This window comes from Rhinichthys klamathensis, unplaced genomic scaffold (genome assembly GCF_029890125.1).
Source record: "Rhinichthys klamathensis goyatoka isolate OS25496 unplaced genomic scaffold, OSU_Roscu_1.1 h1tg000270l_1, whole genome shotgun sequence".
NCBI lineage: Eukaryota > Metazoa > Chordata > Actinopteri > Cypriniformes > Leuciscidae > Rhinichthys > Rhinichthys klamathensis.
In genome coordinates, this window is record NW_026606790.1 from 1,565,576 (window position 1) to 1,586,427 (window position 20,852).

At 38.9% G+C, this 20,852-nt stretch overlaps 1 protein-coding gene across 1 annotated transcript in view; it reads right to left on the minus strand.

The window, feature by feature from the left end:
- si:dkey-112m2.1 (transmembrane protein 132C) overlaps positions 1-20,852 on the minus strand; it is a 175,211-nt gene that overhangs the window by 14,228 nt on the left and 140,131 nt on the right. Inside the window, exon 5 of the mRNA XM_056268219.1 lies at positions 8,655-8,798. Within this exon, the coding sequence (XP_056124194.1) occupies positions 8,655-8,798 (144 nt within the window). The remainder of the gene's footprint in view (positions 1-8,654; positions 8,799-20,852) is intronic.

Here is a 20,852-nt window from a genome sequence, read left to right on the forward strand (position 1 = left end):
TGTTTGGATGTCTATATTTCTCAGGCTTTGGGGGTTGAAAGGAGCTAAGCAGATGGAGAGATGGAAGAAGACAGAAAAAAGTCTTTCTACAGCAGCAAAGTAATTCATTTGCAGAACATCTATTGCTCTTAGCCAATGCTTATGATACCTGGCAGCGAAAATCATATCTCATACAATCAACCTGAGGGCTTCTTTAATAACAACAGATGTGGAAGTGGACCAATGGCATGGCTTGGTTTCTGAGCAGCAGCCCATCAGCTCAAAATCCAAGATGACAAGAGTGTCAGTTGTTTGTGAGATTTCCCTAATGTTGTGCCATTTTCTAGAGCATACTTGTTACATCTCAGTACCAGACTGCTATTTAGCAGCTGCAATCAGTAGCCAAGCTTTCATCAAGTCCTCATTTGGTGACTGCTCAGAGTATCTCAGGAAATATATAAATATATAAACTCCAACTTTTATTTTTGAATAGACAAACAAAATCTGAAATATACCACTTCCTAATGAAGTTTTAGACTACTTTTCACTTTGTGACATTAAGTCAGTGGTGCATTTATTTAACTTTAGTTTTCAGTAACCATTATACAGTTATATTAAAATATCTTAATATAGAAACCAGTTATTTTAAATGGTACACTATTTCAAAACAAATGTTACAAGTCACATATAAAAGATAAACCTTGACATTTTGAACGATAGTGTACAATAATTAGGTTGTGCACAGATGATCTTTTACTGTACTGAAAAATAAATATTCTTTGCATTTAACTTGGTCAGTAGTAGTAGAGAATAATCTTTTATGTCAAGTCAAAAGTGAAATGTAAAATAAAATATTAAAATTAAAATAAATAAATTTAATAGCACACTGAGTTACAACGTGATTTGAGGGGCCAATTCTTCTTGCTGACCAATTTAAGTTCTCAAATGCACTTACATATTTAATTTGTAAACTTAAACTGCCACTGGTGGAATTTGGATGTAAAAAGATACACACATGGATCATGGACAACCCCTGTCAATGTATCCCTGCTGTGAGCTATTTCATAAAACAGTGGGGACCAAATCCACAATGGTAAAAAGTGACTAAAAATAAATGACGCCTAGGCTTATAATAATGAACAACTGCAGTGAACCTAAATAGTACTATAATTCCCCACAGCAATTATATCTGTTAAACACCCTTTAAATCTGTTAAACTGTCTGGATCTGCCCATATAAATGGAACATAATGGAACAATTTGCAGTTTTACATCGACAATTGTATTCTTTACTTCCTTACTTACAGATTGTAAATCTCCCACAATAGTCTGAGAGCCAGAGAGCGTTAGATATGCTCTGGTGGCCCATGAAGGGTATTGCTTTGGGTGTACAAGGGTGACTGTGTGTGGAGTACATGAGGTCAATCTAACTTCACTGCAACAAGCCCTTCCCATGAACGTCTGTTAGCATCATAACTAGCAGGTATGGCAGGGCATTAATCAGGAACATTAAGACTGCTGAATAGAGGGACACTTACAGAGGACATCAAGATCCCCGCAGGGAACTGAGTTGGGTATTTAATGACCCATTCAGACAGGCACACAGCGAGACTGGAGTTTGCTGCATGACGCAAGCGCTGTCCCTTTCTGCCCGTCCATGTCTAACTGAAATAATTAGCAGAGTGCATCTTGAGCAACTCTAGACGTTCACTGCAAAGTGAACACAATGTTTGGGATTAAATAGCAAAAAATAGGAACAGGTACAAAAACAACACTGATTCATTTGAGTAAATATTTTTAAATGGTTTACATTTAAAATATAGATTTTTACTGAATATATTTAACTCCATCAATAGTCACAGTCATATTTCTTCAATGTAGTTTGCCCATTTATGTTATGTTTTCAGAAGAATAGCTTGACTGTACTTTTCTACAAGGGCAAAATTCATTAACTTCAACAGTCGATGGCTTTTTTTTGGTTGAATCTTAATTGAGCTGATAAGAATTTCTATACATTGTTTCCTCTGAATCTGAGCGTAGTTGAGCCAAACCCATATCTGAAAGGACAAATCATAGTCTAAGAGATTCAACTAAATTTTAAATAAATGTGTAGTGTGTTAACTGCACGTAGTTAGACTCTTAGAGCATGTAGTGAAGTTGAACTACCTTTAATATAAATAGCTTGTAAAATAACAAGCCTTAGTTTTAAACTAGGTTTTCAAACACTGGGTGAAACGCACTTCCCTTGACACACATTTGCATGAACACACATCTAAAAGAATCTGCTACAGCTCTACAACATCTCCATAACTATCCTCACTTCTGTCTCTGTATTTTCCTCTCTAATTACTCTCTCAGTCTGTCCATATATCTGTGCAGAAGATCACAGTAAAATAGCCACAGACAAGAGGTTTTTTTTAAACTTGAAATTGTTAACCTAGAATCTTTTTAGACCTTGGGTAAATGTAGTTCTGGGCTATTTTGTTTAACATTTGGCATTGTTGGTCTGGTCTGTAATCAATTGTATGGAGAAGAAAAACTTGGACCTTCAGCTAAACATTTTCTTTTGTGTTCCACAAAGAAAGTCATACTGTACAGGTTTGGAAAAACATGATGGTGAGTAAATGGTGATATCATGTTGAATGTGGCCAAAAGTGATGTCCGAGTGTAATACTAATTTATGCGTTCCACGTTTCAATTGTATCATTTGTCATGACGCAATGAAACGGAAGTAATTTTTGTCCAAGTGGTCATACCAAGCTTGTACTCATTATTCCCAGTCTATACTTTAATAAATGACTATGTGGCAGGTATTAGCTATATTATTAGATGTTATTTTGTGGGTTTTCATGAAAATGGCCAGATGGAAAGAGCTCTCCTGTGCAACCAAGGAATATATTTTTTAAAATGACTAAATCTGGTCAGTCGGTTTTTTAGATATTGCTCTTGTGCAGAATGTGAATGGTTACAGAATGTCCACAGAATTATTTCAAAGCACAGTAAGACCACTATCATGAAGAATGTAAAGTGCTGTGGCTGGAATGCTAGTGAGTATTTTGACTGAAGGATGAAAAATCACCTGAATGTGGGACCACCTCAAAACAGCTTCTAAAGACCTGGATGAGACCTCCAGCCTCCAATTTCATCTTGAACTGTAAGCCAACGGCTATAAGAGGCTGGATTGAAAGGTTGTGTACCAGTAAAGATACAATTTAATAGTTTAATCTGCTGCTGCTGCAAAAAAAAACACCCTGCATTTGACAAAGAAAATAAGGACTGGAGTATGGAAGATTGGATCCTTGATCTGGAGTCCGACAAGTCAAAATTTAGCAACCTGATTGAATGGTGTCAGGCATGTTACTAGGAGACGACTAGAGTGTTTTAATGCCAATATGCATGCGTGGCGCCATTAAGCACGGCAGGGGAAACTTAATGGCATTGGGATAGCAGGTGTTAGAAGGATCTACAAAATTGCTGGCACTTTGAAAATGGACCAATACTTATGTCGAGAATCCTGCTGAACACAATGTAGCCAATATGGAGGATTTGTTTGGAGATCAAATGTATATTTTCCAACATGATAACGATCCCAAACACGCTGCACATGCAACAAAGTTAATACAAATATGTGACCCGTGCTGGCAAAATGAGTCGGAATGCGCACGGGCTAATTCTGAGCTACAGGCTAAACAAGTGAAAAATGTAAATTAGAGGTTTTCACAAAAATGAGGCTTCATTAAGCCCTTGTCTAGCGATCCTAATGCTCCAAATAGTATTTAAACATAAAAGTATCTTTATTTGTACGTTTTCTGAGAGGAGTATCTTTCCTTTGTCTATGAAAAATGCTCGCTTCTCGACGACTGGCGCTTCCACTGGTAACACTTGTAAAACTTAAAACTTTAAAACTTGTGCTGAGTGGAAGGGTAACACTTTACTTGAAGGGGTGTGCATAAGACTAACATGACACCTTCATAATCATGACATGACACATGTTATGTATATGAAGGAAGTTTTATGCATGTTTGTGACAACTGTCATTAAGTGTCATTCGCTCAATTATGACATTTTTAATGCAAATATGACATTGTTTGAGATGTCTTTGTTATGACACCTTGACATAAACCAATACATCATAACCTGTCAGTGTCTTTGTCATGACAACTTGACATTACTAAGACAACACAACCTGTCATAAACATGACATAGCAGATTAATTATCAAACTTAAGAAACCACTTAGCTTTATTGGTTAACATTACATTAAACTGTCAGTTGGTTGGTTTTGACATTGGCTGTCATGAAGCCATTATAACTGTTTAATGACAAATTCAATTTGTACCACTGTAGTTGAGGTCACGAAAAATATTTATGACACAGTTATAATGGCCTTATGACAGCCAATGTCAAAACCAACCACATGACAGTTTAACTCAATTTAATGTCAAGTTGTCATGACAAAGACACTGACAGGTTATGATGTTATGGTTTATGTCAAGGTGTCATAACAAAGACATCTTAAACAATGTCATATTTTGTATTCAAAATGTCATTATTGAGCGAAAGACACTTAATGACAGTTGTCATAAACATGCATAAACCCTACTTCATATTCATGACATATGTCATGTCATGGTTATGAAGGTGTCATGTCAGTCTTATGTACACCCCTTCAAGTAAAGTGTTACCCTTCCACTCAGCACAAGTTTGGCATCGTTTTAAAGCGCAGCATTCCAACTTTATGAATCTTCATAGCGAATTCTCGATGGCATGAGTCTATACCAATGAAATGTGATTTTCAAACTCATGCTGATGTAAACAAAATCTTTTTCAGCAACAAAAAAAAAACGCTGACTGACACATCCACCACTCATGCCGACTGAAGCCTCTCAGACGTCGCGCAATCCCTTATGTTATGTCTTAAGTGAACATTTGGTTAACTTTTGGGGGAAAACATCTGATGTATAACATTATACTAGATAGTACAGTAGGCCCAGGGCTGGACTGGCCATCGGGCATACCGGGCATTTTCCCGGTGGGCCGGCGTGCTTTGTGGGCTGATACATCTCATACTCTTTTTTTTTTTTTGTCTGAACAGCCCATAAAACTCGTACATCGGCGGCCCATTGCGTTTAGTTTTGCTTAATTGGCGGCGCTGGGATCTTTGTGCCGGTGTAATGCATTGGACAAAAAAGTCAGCATAGGTCCTGTGTTTTGTTTCTCACAGACCGGAACATGAAACGCGCAGATCAGCGGCCCATTGGTTGTTTTCTTGATTAACACTGGGCTGGTCCAATCACATCTTTAAACACCTCCCCCTTTGAGCTCTGAGTGAGCGAGCAGTGTCGTCGTGTATCTGTCAAAATATGGAGAAGCGATGGAGAAGAAACGCAAGGAATGTGCAGAGAAATAGCGTGAAAAAAAAAGGCCCTTCAAGTGGCTGATGAGGATAGTGAGGAGGATAAGTAGAGAAATAAGTGAGTGCAGAGAACTGTGGTAAGCAGAACTAGGCTACTTTCAGAACACTTGGGCTATGCAGGAACCCACTACCCAGTTTCTCATTATTTCCACATCTGCATATTTGTTGATTACGCATTTTATTAGAATTATAATGAGACGAGTTTGTAAACCATGTTTTTCGACAAAATAAAAGCTCGATGCCGTTTCCGTCAAAATAAAAGATCATGTGCTTATCTCTTTCAAGTATAGAAATTAGTAGTAAACTAATTATGAAGTTGCTTTTATTTTTCAGTGCATTTGTTTTACAATATATGGCTATTACTGCCATGGGATTAATATTATAACTATTATTATGTAGTAGTGTAATGTAGACATACATTATTATTATGTAGTAGTGTAATGTAGACAGACACTATATCACAACTAAATGAGTTTTGAGTTTTTCTTTGTTCAATTTGCACACTGAATATGGGTTGGAGCTCTTTATTTTGAACTCTCAAAGTGCACCAGATTGATGAATTTAACATTAAAAAGCACAAAATTTTCTTACGGGGGAGCATGCCCCCGAACCCCCCTAGAGGGACAGAGGTGCACACACCACAGATATCCCAAAATCCGGTGGGAAAAACCGGTATTGCTATCCCAATGCAGCTTATATAGATTGTTTTAGGATTCATCACTGTGGAGTATAGTTCAACTAGTTATTTCATCTGTTAACTCTTACTCACTCCTATTCACTTATGGCACTAGTGGTTTTAATAGGAGTTAGTATACATATTCAAGGGGGTGCAAAGTTCGGTTGTGCTTATGATTATATGTAGTGGGCCAGTCTGGGCCAAAATGCCCGGGCCGATTTGTTGTCCCAGTCCAGCTGTGAGTAGGCCTTAATATATAGGATGTCTGTTTAATTAATGTTAATTAAACAATTGTAGTATCATGGAAAACAAAAAGGTGGATATATATTTTTCCTATAGATATGGGTTTTGGCTTGGTGTGTGCCAGATTTGGTGTTATTACCAGGGATTTTAAGGTATGGTTGCTAGGTGGTTTTGTTTTGGAACCTTCAGAAAATTGTAACTAGATTTTTCTCTCAACTTCAAACAGGTGTAGCTCGTTCGTTTTTGTCTGATTAAAACAAATCATACATCATTTTGAAGTTGTTTTTAATAGAGAATGTTAATTTTAACAATAACTAATTTTTTACTCATTTTGCCAGCACGGGCACACATATGGATGCCATTCGCCATCTCCATTGAGCAATGACAAGGTTTTTTAGTTTATGATTGCTAAGCAACTCACTATGATGCACATGCACTGTATGAACTGTTTGTATCATTGAATAATTTTCCTATTATCATTGTAAAGTTGCTTTGAAACAATCTGTACTGTCTAAAGCACTAGGCCTATATAAATAAATGTGACTTGACACTACAATTCACGGTGTTCATATCAGTGACAAAACATGTAAAATATACAATGGCAAAGTGTCTTCAGATGCTCTGAATCCAGGGCATCAGTGCCCGTGTGTGTATGTGTGTGTGTCAGCTATGGTGGGGAAGGTCAGTGTTTCAGTGTGGGGTGCTAATCAGATAATTAAACCCGGAGGGAGTAAATCCGCACACATTGTCATTTTCTCCCTCATAAAATGCTCTCATATTTGTTCCCAAATGGCAGAAAGTGGAAGGCACAAGCTTGTTCAGAAAAGCTTGAATTTAACATCCCTTTGATTTTCCGCCTCTGGCTTAACAACTGACAATTGACATTCCTTTAGAGCGGTGGAATGTATAGTGCTTTAAATCAAATCTAATATAGCTGTTTTAATACACTATGTGTGCCCTCCAACAGTTCTTTTGTTATCCTGGCTACAAAATTATACTCGTGTGTCTGTAGGTTCTTTCAGCTTGTGTCTTTTGATGAAAACCATCTAAAATTCAAAAGTGCTGTACAGTAAATCACACCACATCCCAAGGTCTCACTAATTACTCATTTATATATATATATATATATATATATATATACGTCACACACACACATTATATAAATAAAAGCACAACTACGTAATATGATTACAAAATTTTTAACACATTTTTAATATTTAAATAAAGGGTGAAGATGTCAATTTTCCTATGCTGGACATCACTTTTGAGCACTACTGTGTGTATATAGTTTTTTTTTTTTTTTTTAAGATGATTCATTTCTAAATGGTTTTAGAAATTAGAAATTAGTGAGACCTTGTGATGTGGTGTATAAAAACGTTTAACAAAAGGACAAATTAAATGAACTAAGGATAGTCTGAAGAGTTTTTTTTTTTAAATCCACAAGGTTAAAAGTGCTCATGAATGAATGAATGAATGAATGAGGCATTTATATGATAAATGCCTCATACATGATGTTTTATTAACAAAGTTCAGGAGGAACACGTTCAAATTGCCTAAACAATCAGAACGAGAAGAGGCCTATGTATATATACATAGCCGCCTCACCTATGTTCCTCGCCTGGTTACTATCCTAACCAGAGATATGGGGGGAGTACTCTGGGTTCGGGCCAGATTCTGAGCTCGGAGCCCGTCCCTCCGACAGCACGCCAAATACAATACAATACAATACAATACAATATTTATTTATAAAGCACATTTAAAAACAACCTAGGTTGGCCAAAGTGCTGTACAAAGCATACAATATGATGCAGAGCAGTACAGGACAGTACAGAATCAGGGAGAATTAAAAGCAAGAGAAAATAAAAAAGTCTTTAAAGAAGATTTGAATATGGAAACTGAGGGAGCCAGTCTGATATAGAAAGGTAGACTGTTCCAAAGTTTTGGGCCTGCAGTCGCAAAAGCACGGTCGCCTCGTTCTTTGAGTCTGGATCTAGGCACGATAAGAAGGCAGTGGTCACTGGATCTCAAGGTACGAGAAGGAGTGTACAGACAGAGCAGATCGGTCAGATACTGAGGGGCCAAATTGTTAAGAGCTTTATACACAAAAAGTAACATTTTAAAATCAATTCTAGATTTGACAGGTAGCCAATGGAGTTTGGATAAGATAGGGGTGATCGATTCATACTTGCGTGTCCCAGTGAGGAGTCTAGCTGCTGCGTCAAATACACATACTTTTACACAATCTGATTATTTGTAAGTGTGAACTGGTGAAAGTAGCTGAAGAAACACACATCCACAAGTGTTTTTTTTCATGTAAGTGACCTGTGCATGTCCCTTCCCACCTTAACCACGTCCTCATCCGTCGAGCGACATTCCACCGACTCGGTCACATCGGTCACAGTACCTTCGGTTCCAACGGTGACCACCTTCACTGGCATGGCAACTGTCTTCCCAGTGAGCACAGCGGTGTTAAGGATCTCTGTCTCCTGCACACAGAGGGCAGATCAATCAGACTGCGTTAACTCAGGAAAATTCACCAGTAATTATTCACGATAATTCGTCATTCTGTCAGCTCCAGCTCTTCAGCACCAACATTGAGTCGCGCTATTAACCCAGTGAGTCATATCATTCAATTAGAGTCATCAGCTCTGGAGAGTCTCGGAGTGAGATGGAGAGGTCTGTTTAGAGCCAAACAACACAGCCTGTTTTTATGAAACTGATCCACTCTTAGATAATATTCACATGAAAAACACACCCAGGAATACATTTCACTATAAAGCCACTTCAAAAAGAAAGAACAAATATTTTCACACATATTCAGAAGAAAATATGAGTGCTTGCCCATGCAAAAACTCTCTGCTGTGACAGGGAGCTGTGGGTGATTGCCAGGCTGTTGCTATGTGGTTGCAAAAATGTTCTGAGTAGTTTTAACATGTTCTTTGGGGTTGCTAGGAATGTTCAGGGTGGTCTGCAGGATTTGTTTAGTCTCCTTTTGATCAAACAGGCAAAAATAGTATTTCTGATTAATAAAAAAAACAAAAAACATTTATATTTACTACATGTTATATTTATATACAAAAAAAATGCATTTAAAAAGCTAAATGATTAATAATAATTAACCATTTAACATAATAGTACTAACCCAGATCCTTAACCTTACGTCTTGGAAATAGAAATAGTGATGATTGCCTGAGGAAGCACCAGTAGTAAAGATTCAAGGAACTTCCCACAGTGGTAAAGATTCAAATGATACTTAAACATCAATACCACTGTGGGAAGTTCCTGAAATATACATAACAACGTCAGATGGAAAACACATCTTAATTTCACAGAAATATCCTGTAATTATGGAGAAATTAATTCACATTTTCTGCAAATCCATTCTCTGATTATAATCTTTTCTAAAGCACATCCATGTGTTCAATCTACAGTTTAAACAAACCAAAGGATGAGTAATTAGATCAATTAAGTCTGACTTGTGTTTTTCCTGCTGGCTGGGGCTACGGGTGAGGAGACGGCTCACAACTGCCCTTATCATAAACCATGTGGCACTTTGAGATGGATAAACCAAAATAAAGAAGCCCTCTGCCAAGGTTGTGTTCTTCATCTTAGGGTCTTTTCTTCTATTTGTCACAGCTCTCTCCATTTTCCTTTAGAGAAAACAGATAACATTATTTAATCCTGAACTGTGGATAATGAAATTTCAAGCTTGTTAATAAGACTGAGGTCTTCTGTTACTTTTTTTTTCTTCTCCAGGCTGATCCCACTTCAGGCTTCACTTGGCAGCTGATTCTTATTTCAATCATTTTCACTTTAATGCACCACAATTGTGAGGATAAACGAGCCACTTCCTTTCTTTCTCTTTATGCGTTTAAGCTGATCATTATTTTCTATCTAACACAGGCTGTGCTGTCTACTTCTGAGGTAGAATTTGAATACGCCATTTCCCTTGATTTCAAAATTATGTAAATGTGCAACAGGAATGTAGTCTGAGCAGCACAAGCTTGGTATTCAAACCCTACGCTCAGACATTTTGACAGGGAGTTATCACCTGTGTTTGATTTGCTGTCAAAACATTAATTTATCAAGACCAGGAAAATGACTCTGATAAATATTCAACGGGATGGGATGGGTGAAGTGTTTACAATTTGCTCTCCCCCTTTCACTCACATAGGAATTCAAAGAACTCAGCGACAGTGTTTGGCAGACAAGGTGCTTTCAAATGTCTTTCAATGTGTCCATTCACCGGCTGTTAAAACCGAACAATGTAATTTTCAGTCAAGCCTGAAGATTACGGAGTGAATTAAAAACAGAATTCCAGAGTAAAACAGGCAAAGTGGTGGAAAGCCTCTCATTGTGATGCCACAGACTTGGATGGGTGGCTTTTCTGTAAAAAAACAAAGCTAAGGTGAGTTCAGTTCAGCGAGGGAGGACAATTTTAAACCACACCGGTCAAATCCATTGACCCTTGAGAAATACATACCTGCCTCCACCGTCTGACTCACATGGCAAAAGCAAAAAAAAAATAATAATTCATATTTGAAACTTATACCCAAAGATTCTAACGCTTTGTTAAAAAAAAAGAAAAGTAACTTTTTATCCACCATGAAAATGATGTGTTTTTGAATGTTTGCACAGGTACACAAGGATTACAGTACTCTACCCTTCCAATATTCCAAAAAGTAATATAGACCAGACTCTCCAAATTTATAAATGCATACAGTAAGAAGCAAATCTTAATCCAGTTCAGTCACATGAAAGTCCCATAAGTCTGTATTAAATTCTCTCAGGCTTGTGAAGAAAATGTGATGTGTTAAGACCTGACAAAAACGAATAAAAACACTTTTTAACAGCACTCTACTTCTTGAATTAATTTTAAAAAGTAAAATATTTTAATTTCCAATATTTTGTGATATTAAGTGTAACTTTATACTAAATATGAATGCATTATTTTAATTATGTACATACACACATTTATTTATTATTCGATTTTTGTTGTGTGTAATATTTTATATATACTGTGAATATATATATATAATATTTTTTTTTTTCTCACGCTTTTGACATTAAGGGAGAAAGAAAATTAAGGAAGATTTACTCTGACAGCAGGACTGATGTTTGTGGGATGAGAACCAGCAGAACTAATATACCACTAGTTCACATCCACCTACACTCCCAGTCCTCCCCCCAATCATGATGCTCCAGTTGTTGAAACACACCATCCCTCTGCTTCCCCCAACCCCATCTCTGGAGCTCCTATGAGCTGCTGTTCCAGAGGGAGGGCGATGAATCCAAGCACAATGTGTTATTCATGCAGTCTTGTCATCCGCTGCTGCCTGGCTTGTCGGTAAACATTGCTCCCTGGACCGCTGACTGATTAGTGTTAGCTATGCGTGGATGCTGGGTTTCAAGAACAGGCTGGGCTGGCGTACGCTCTCCTAGAGACCGTCTCAATGGGAGGGCAGTGCTTCTACAACACACACTTACTCTTAAATGGCTTCGCACTATCTTGAGAAAGAGAGAGAAATGAGGAGGAGGTAAATCGATAAAAGGCCATTATACTTTTTGGGCAGCATTTGTAGGGTCTAAAGAAGTATTGCAGGTCAGGGAACGCAGGGTTAATATCAGCACAGGTGATTGGTTCAGTTTGTGGTGGACCTACGCCGGCTCACACGGGGTCTAACGCTCAAGGACAGGCAGTGCTGAATGCATTGGCACCCAGTGTGGCTCCTCCCGGCTGATGCCGCAGACATGCTATTACAGAGCCATCGATCGACGGCTGTATTTCTTTTCAAGACCGCGGGTCCTCCCAGCTCTTCAGCAGCAAGGGCTGAAGCCTTTTTGCCTCTGAGAGTCTTGCTGACAAAGCCTCTGATAAAATGGCACAACAGTGCAGACAAACAGGGAGCAAAGAGGAAGATGGCTATTGATTTCAGTAATAGCGCAAAGAGATGAAGCAAACGCTTAGCTGCCGTTGAACACATTACAGCCACTGGGTCAGCCAAGCATCCCTCAGCAGCCGCTAACATGAAGATAATCACAGTTTTGTGCTACCGTTTCCACATCAGACCATAATCCAAGGCCTCTCCACCTCACTGCTTGGTTAAATAAGCACTCTTTCTAGGAATTACGAGACCCATTATGAACAGAGGACACAAGCATAAAATGGATATCTCCTCTACCATTGCTAAAGAATTAAACATTGCTGCATTATTCACGACAGTGCACATTCATAGAAACAGCATGATTTAGCCAAGTAGAAATTGTTCCTGGATCAAGATTTTTGTTGGTCCTGGAACAACATTCTTATCAAACAATTATAGGCCAAACACCTTCCCTAACCCTTAGCTACCCTTAAAATATATGAGCTACCCTCATTCATATGAACGCTTGTTCCAGGAACATGTCCTCCTTGAATCATGCCAAACACAAAGGGAGGGAGCAGTATTGCATCTCAGTAATAATACCTTTCCACTGCACCAACAAGACAACCTCTACTGCTTGGTAACTAGAGACCAACATATTAAAAAAGCATTTTTTTTATGACCAATATGTGTGTGTTTAAGCATATGCAAAACTAATAATTCTGCCTATTTCTCACTTGAGAATTAATGAATGAATGCTATAGTACATAAAAGGCTTAAGCCATATAGGAACTTGGATGAACTCCTTCCCCCCTATTTTACACTTGCTAAAAACTCAAAATTAGATGCAATCGCCATCTAACATTGCCTCTCTCGTTTCCTGCATCTCTGGGGCAGACAAATGTGGAAGTACAGATTCCATATGCCCTGTGTGGTGTGCAGGCCTCTAGGTGAGGGATAATGAATACATAGGCAGTTTCAGATAAGTGTGATAAGGCGGCAGCGGTCGTGTGCCCAGTGGCGGTGAAGAGAAAGGGAGGGAGAGAGTGACATACTGATAGTAATTAGGTAGCGTGCAGCGAGGACTATCGATCCCCACGGCTCAGTGGCAGGGCGCAGGTTTACCGAGGCCAGCCGCCGCACACAAAAACACGTTTCTGTCTGCATCTTAATCTCTCAGCAGTCACAAATCAACTTGCATTTCTTTTAGACAACTGCACAAAATTTGTCTATCTTTTTCTTTTTCTGTTCTTGCACATGCCATGCAGTCCTGTGCTGCAGGGGGTTCTAGAGAAACACTTGCCTCAACAGTAAATAAAGCAATAATATAGAAAAATCTCAAAAACTGGGGAACGGTGAGCACTCTTTCAAACTGCAGTTTTTAAATGACTTTTCTCAAAGACATTCTCATAATAAATTGTTTGGATCACAGTGTAAAAGGATAAATTCCTTGTGTTGTGCTCGGATAAAAGGTCGCTGTTCTCAGACAAAGATCAGAAATGTCAAAATGCATTCTAAAGATCACAACTGCTGAAAAGAACAGCTGAGCTATGTTTAGGCTGGTTAATGCTGGTTTAGTTGGTAGACCAGCCTCAATGGACAGGTTTCCTTTCTGTGTTGTTGTATTTTCTTTTGACAATATGGGGAGGGATATTGTAGATTTGAAAATTAAGCTTTTCCCCGATACGGTTGAATCACAGAAGCTAGTTACTAATTAGCTAGCCAAGAGATCCCTTATTTATTATTTTTATACATGTGTCAGACGTACGAGAGAAACAGGCATAGAAGAAGAGGAAGGTTACAGGCGAGGTGGTCTTCATTCCTTCATTCCCATTTCTCTGTCCTCTCTCTCCATCTATTTCCTCTCAACCCCCTTGTGTTTAAAATGGAACGTATACCTCATGCTTACACATGGCACAATCCACTTTCCATATTAAGAAAACTGTCCATACACTATACATTTGTGGTACATTTGCATCAGTGAAACATTCCTTGCCTTGTAAAGAATATGCCAACTGTACACATTTGATGTATCATCATCAGTGGAACATGTTACATTGCACACATACTTCTATGCAAAATATAGCTCATCCCATATCTCTCCTCAGCACACATGTACAACATACTCTGACTTCACAAAATACATTATGAAATTATTATGAAAATTAATAAAGAAAAATAATACTGAAAAATAACATTAAACAGTACATTTTTAGTCTTCAATATACAGTATCTAATTTGAAGATATTCAATAGTCTTTATTATATATAAAAGTAGAGTTGTGGAACTCGGACTTTGACTTGTCACTGAATCGGATGTATTTTTACTCAAAAAATGTTCCAGAGTCCTTCCAAGTCCAAGGATTCGGTGAAATTTGCTAGGGACAGTTGACGTAATTGTCACTGGCCAGATTGGGTCAGTACTGCATTGTCACGAAAGTCAATCATTCGTATGTGTTTTTAAGTCTTCCCTGTTTATACAATCAATTCGATGCTTGTAAGCTGTCTAAGACGAGTTTCTGTGTGCACACACTCAAGCTCACAGAAAGCGCTCACCGATCAGTCAGCTCGTGAATGCCCAATTAAGCTTTCTTTCGTATCTTATTGTGCGTTGGTGTGGCTCGTGTACTGTATATAGGCAGGCAGGGAAAAGCCCTACCAAAATATTCATCAACTTAAAAACATAGATCCATACAATAAACTTCCAATAATGCAATTTGTTGATCATAAATGCATTCAAAAATAAAATAGTTTTAAGTTGGCTCTGAGTCATGGAAATGACATGTAGAACCTTTATACACAGTGCATGCCATTGTAAAGATTGTAGGTCTGTCCCCTCACCACTGCATTTTCGACTCTCGACTTATTGAAATACAGTATTGTTTAGTTGGACTCAGACTTGATTAGGACTCGGCTCCTTTTAGACTTAGAAGTGACTCGGACTCCATACATAACAGTAAAGCACTTTACAGTTTGAACTACGGACAAAAATAAATTCCATCCAATTACTTTGGAACTCATTTTTGGAAAGAAAGCAAATAATACACAAGCAATTGACACAGCATTGTACAATGATTTGCTGCTTGCTACTACATAAGGAAGAGACATCAATATCTTTCGTAAATTTTTCTGGATGAGAAAAACTGTACAACTGTCAATGTTTAAGAGTACACTAGACTAGCATACAAACAGTATGAAAAAGGATATTAACTTTTTAATTCAGATTATTATTAAAATTTCTTTCTATTAAAGGTGCATTGCGCAACATTTCATGTTAAAAATACCCGTTTTTCTAACCCATACATGCTTAAACAATTGCCTGATGGGCTGAATGAGCCCTTCTCTGATCACTGCGATTGCCTCTATAATCCTGTACAGTAAAATAAATAAGAGGGATTCGGGACGGAATTTGAGACTGGGCGTGACGTCATGTGCATTCACGCTCACCTGGCTATGTTTGGCAGGTTTGTGTATTCGCCGCCATTCTCCGTATCAGCGAAGTCAACTTTTCAACAAAAGTAGAAGATGGATTCTAAGAGACCAGCTTGTAGTTCATTCCAAACCCCAACGCAAACTCCACGTAAGACAAAGAAAAGAAAACTTTTGTCTAGTGCCACCAAAAGGGCCAAATTGGAGTCAGACAGGCGTCGGAATAAGACGAGAGTCAACATCGGGAAGGCTTTCAACAAATGGAGAGATCTCCGGTCTGCTCTAGGGCTCAAACGGGATCCTCTGATTATTATTTTGAGCTTTTACAAAGTAATAACTTATATTGTTCATGAACGTGTTTCCATAATAATACAATCATAAGTGGATACAGTAAACACATAAAACAGTTCAACATGGAGATAACGTTAGATGGAAACAAAAACCGAAGTTTTCTACTACCCCGTTTTCCCCTCACACAAGTGTGTAATTTACTCAAATGCCTTTCCTTTCATATATTTAAAATGACTTGCAGATTTATAACTTTATTACCTCTGAAGACATTATGACTGTAAACAAAAGATTTGTGCGGCTGATGCTCCTTTGGTTATGAACAGCTCGTGCAAGCGTGCGTGTGCGTGTGGTCCATGAGCGTGCACACCTCTGGTTGCAGTTTCGCTTGTCGCCAGAGGGGGCATAGTTCTACAAAAAATCAGAGACTTGCGCAATGCACCATTTATATTGAATTAATTTAGATTTGCTAAATAATAAATTATTAGTGTTTTTAAAGATGAACTTTAAGTGAGTGTTATAAGTGAAATGATAATGCACAATTAAATTTCCAATAAAGTTCCGATATATAGTGCATCCTAATTATCAGCAACAAAAGAACCACTAGCAGACAGTTCTCCACGTAAATTTGATGAGTCGTTCAAAAATGTTGCCTGATATATGGCCTACAGCCAGTAGAGAACACAAAGGAAAAGGAATTACCTTGTCCTGTAGGAGGTTTACAGAGGACACTGTTCAAACAGACTTGAAGGAAGACAAACAGCAGGCTGGCGACGCTCAGAGAACAGAGAAACCCATGAGCTGTGAAGTAAAGCCTGACACACACCGAAACTCAAGACTAAGGCCAAGAGGCTACGAAGAACCAAACAAAACAAATCCTGGAAGGAAAAAAAAAAATCAGAAGAAGGGTTTGAAGGGAGATGCCTCCAACTTGGCAATTTATTTGATTTTCCTTTTCTCTGAACAAACTCTCAGAGCACTGAGAGAAGACAGGGTAGCAAACGAGAATGAGAGCTCTTTCAATAGTCAACAGAAAACAAGCTCAGCGGGGACCCAAATATTCCTTCGAGAGGGCTGAACGGCCAATTACAAGGAGCTTAAGTAAACTTGATTCAAAAGTTGTGAGGTATAGAATCAGAGAGGGAGGAAGACAGACAAACACACACATTATAAAGGGAGAAAGACAGCGAGAGCAAGCACACACGCTGATGCATCCTAATGAGCCAGAACAGATTTCCTGCATTTTGAGGGTATCATGCACTGCCAAATCCTATTAGGGCATCTCCTCATTCAAAAAGTTGAAAGTGATGTGATTACATTGATCCCCTCCTGCTGTGTAACACAACAATCTGCTCTCCCAGCATTCCGAGAGAGCTCAAGACAAATGCGCTCCGTCAGAGGGCCAGACAACACAAGTGATTGGTGGCTGCTGTCTCGCTGTCTGCGGCCGTGATTGTTGTGTGAAATGCACTGGTGGGCAAAGAGGGCTCGAGCTGGGGGGAGGGGGGTGTCGAGCTCAGGCTGTAAGGGCATCATTTTTACAACATTATTACATCATTCTCCGCCTTCGCCACTACTGTATGGCTGGGCTATGTTTACAGTAATGGGCTGAGACAGCACAGCTCTCAAACGCCACGGTTGATGGCGGTTGTTTGGCCATCGAGTGGGGAGCGGGGCTGTCCTCTCTAATGAGACAGCTGGAAGGCCAGAATTAGCCGGTGTCCGCGAGAGGGGAAACAGCTAATTCTAATGGAGCAGAAGCCTCCGATGGGACAGATTGGAGTCTCTTGCCTTTGTTATCGTATGCCATTGTTCCTGTCACACCAATCTGCGTAGTTCCTCTGCATTAGACAGGTAGAGAGAGGGAGAGTGGATCGCCGAGCTCTGGGTGATTAAAGCTGACCGCTGACTCTGCTGCGGGCTTAACGAAGTCTTGATTAAGTTTAACAAGGTGTGGTGATGGCAATGTCATCGTTATGGCCAAGGGGAAAAGCTGTCGTGAGGTATGTGTGTGTGTGTGTGTGTGTGTGTGTGTGTGTGTGTGTGTGTGTGTGTGTGGGTGTGAGAGAACGCCGCACTGTAAGACACAATTAAAAGGCTTTGCAAAAGAGGCAGGTTGATTTAATTCAAGCTGCTATGCAAAAAAGAACCAAAGAGAAAGAAAGATAAAACGCTTTAGCTAACGAGCGTGGGCATTCAGATTTCATCTGTTAGTGAGGTAACAGAAAATAGACCAACCTTTTCACATCAAAATGAAATCATCTTCTTCATACCGCCCTATTGAAAAGAAGCCGATGGAGAGCAGACGTGTAGCCAATCTCTAATCAAAAACTATTTTTCTCCTTGGCTCAGCCTCTCGCTTTATTTAAAAAGATGAAACTCGAACTTAAATTTATTTCTCATTTGTGGTATATAGATGGCTCGCAAAGCACAAAATCCCCTAAAATCAACAAAAATGCAGCAATATATAAATAATCTACATAGTGCACATCATTGCTTGTGCATTTCAATAGTTTAGCGAATGAAAGTGTACATAATATCATCACACAGTAGTAGGGGCTTCGAAGGGATGCTAGGGACATGTCCCTACCAATACTCAGCGACTACTAAATCGTGCCTTGCAATCATTTTGATCGACTGTGATTAAAGTGAAATGTAAAAATGAATGAAAAGTGTCTATTACAGCATTACATTTAGATCTGCTAAGGTTCTAGATTTCTTTACATGTTTTTTATCCGTTTTTTAGCAGCATTGAGCATTAAAACCAAGGCATTTAAATTAGCCACAGGTGCAGAAGAAATTAGCTGAAAACTCTAGAGATCAGCGTGTGCTGAACAGCTGCAGATACCATGTACTGTAAAAGATTCATTGTGCAGTGTAGTCAGCTTCGTTGATCATAACGGGGGGTTTTGCGAGACTGGCTAAAGTCATTGACGGTTTCACTTTTTGTACATACAGGTCCTTCTAAAAAAATTAGCATATTGTGATAAAGTTCATTATTTTCCATAATGTAATGATAAAAATTTAACTTTCATATATTTTAGATTCATTGCACACCAACTGAAATATTTCAGGTCTTTTATTGTTTTAATACTGATGATTTTGGCATACAGCTCATGAAAACCCAAAATTCCTGTCTCAAAAAATTAGCATATCATGAAAAGGGTCTCTAAACGAGCTATTAACCTAATCATCTGAATCAACTAATTAACTCTAAACACCTGCAAAAGATTCCTGAGGCTTTTAAAAACTCCCAGCCTGTTTCATTACTCAAAACCGCAATCATGGGTAAGACTGCCGACCTGACTGCTGTCCAGAAGGCCATCATTGACACCCTCAAGCAAGAGGGTAAGACAGAAAGAAATTTCTGAACAAATAGGCTGTTCCCAGAGTGCTGTATCAAGGCACCTCAGTGGGAAGTCTGTGGGAAGGAAAAAGTGTGGCAAAAACGCTGCACAACGAGAAGAGGTGACCGGACCCTGAGGAAGATTGTGGAGAAGGACCGATTCCAGACCTTGGGGGACCTGCGGAAGCAGTGGACTGAGTCTGGAGTAGAAACATCCAGAGCCACCGTGCACAGGCGTGTGCAGGAAATGGGCTACAGGTGACGCATTCCCCAGGTCAAGCCACTTTTGAACCAGAAACAGCGGCAGAAGCGCCTGACCTGGGCTACAGAGAAGCAGCACTGGACTGTTGCTCAGTTTTGCATGTCAGTCGGAAATCAAGGTGCCAGAGTCTGGAGGAAGACTGGGGAGAAGGAAATGCCGAAATGCCTGAAGTCCAGTGTCAAGTACCCACAGTCAGTGATGGTCTGGGGTGCCATGTCAGCTGCTGGTGTTGGTCCACTGTGTTTTATCAAGGGCAGGGTCAATGCAGCTAGCTATCAGGAGATTTTGGAGCACTTCATGCTTCCATCTGCTGAAAAGCTTTATGGAGATGAAGATTTCATTTTTCAGCACGACCTGGCACCTGCTCACAGTGCCAAAACCACTGGTAAATGGTTTACTGACCATGGTATTACTGTGCTCAATTGGCCTGCCAGCTCTCCTGGCCTGAACCCCATAGAGAATCTGTGGGATATTGTGAAGAGAAAGTTGAGAGACACAAGACCCAACACTCTGGATGAGCTTAAGGCCACTATCAAAGCATCCTGGGCCTCCATAACACCTCAGCAGTGCCGCAGGCTGATTGCCTCCATGCCACGCCGCATTGAAGCAGTCATTTCTGCAAAAGGATTCCCGACCAAGTATTGACTATTGAGTGCATAACTGAACATAATTATTTGAAGGTTGACTCTTTTTTTTTGTATTAAAAACACTTCTTTTATTGGTCGGATGAAATATGCTAATTTTTTTAGACAGGAATTTTGGGTTTTCATGAGCTGTATGCCAAAATCATCAGTATTAAAACAATAAAAGACCTGAAATATTTCAGTTGGTGTGCAGTGAATCTAAAATATATGAAAGTTAAATTTTTATCATTACATTATGGAAAATAATTAACTTTATCACAATATGCTAATTTTTTGAGAAGGACCTGTAATTTATTCCCAATTTTGAAAACCGTTTGGTTTTTCAGGTTAAATAAGCACTGGTTTTCAGTGTAAAGATAGCTGCTTTGATCATTTTATTGGTAACATCTCATTATTCAGATTTTTTTTGATTAATTGATTAAATTGAAGCATTTGACATAAAAGATGACAAAGATGCATTGAATATGGCAATTATAAAAAACTGTCCAAAGAAAAAAAGCCCCTGGAAATCAATGTATGATTGTTTAGATATTTTATCATGAAGTACAGAAAGCTAAATTGTAATGCTGTTGGTTTACATAATCAAAATTGTGTAATTAATGTCTCAGGAACATACTGACATAAAAAACTCCCATTATGAGTCTGTTGGCTACTATATCTATAAATAAAGGCTTTAGATGACATGAAATTGCAGTCAAATTTATGGGT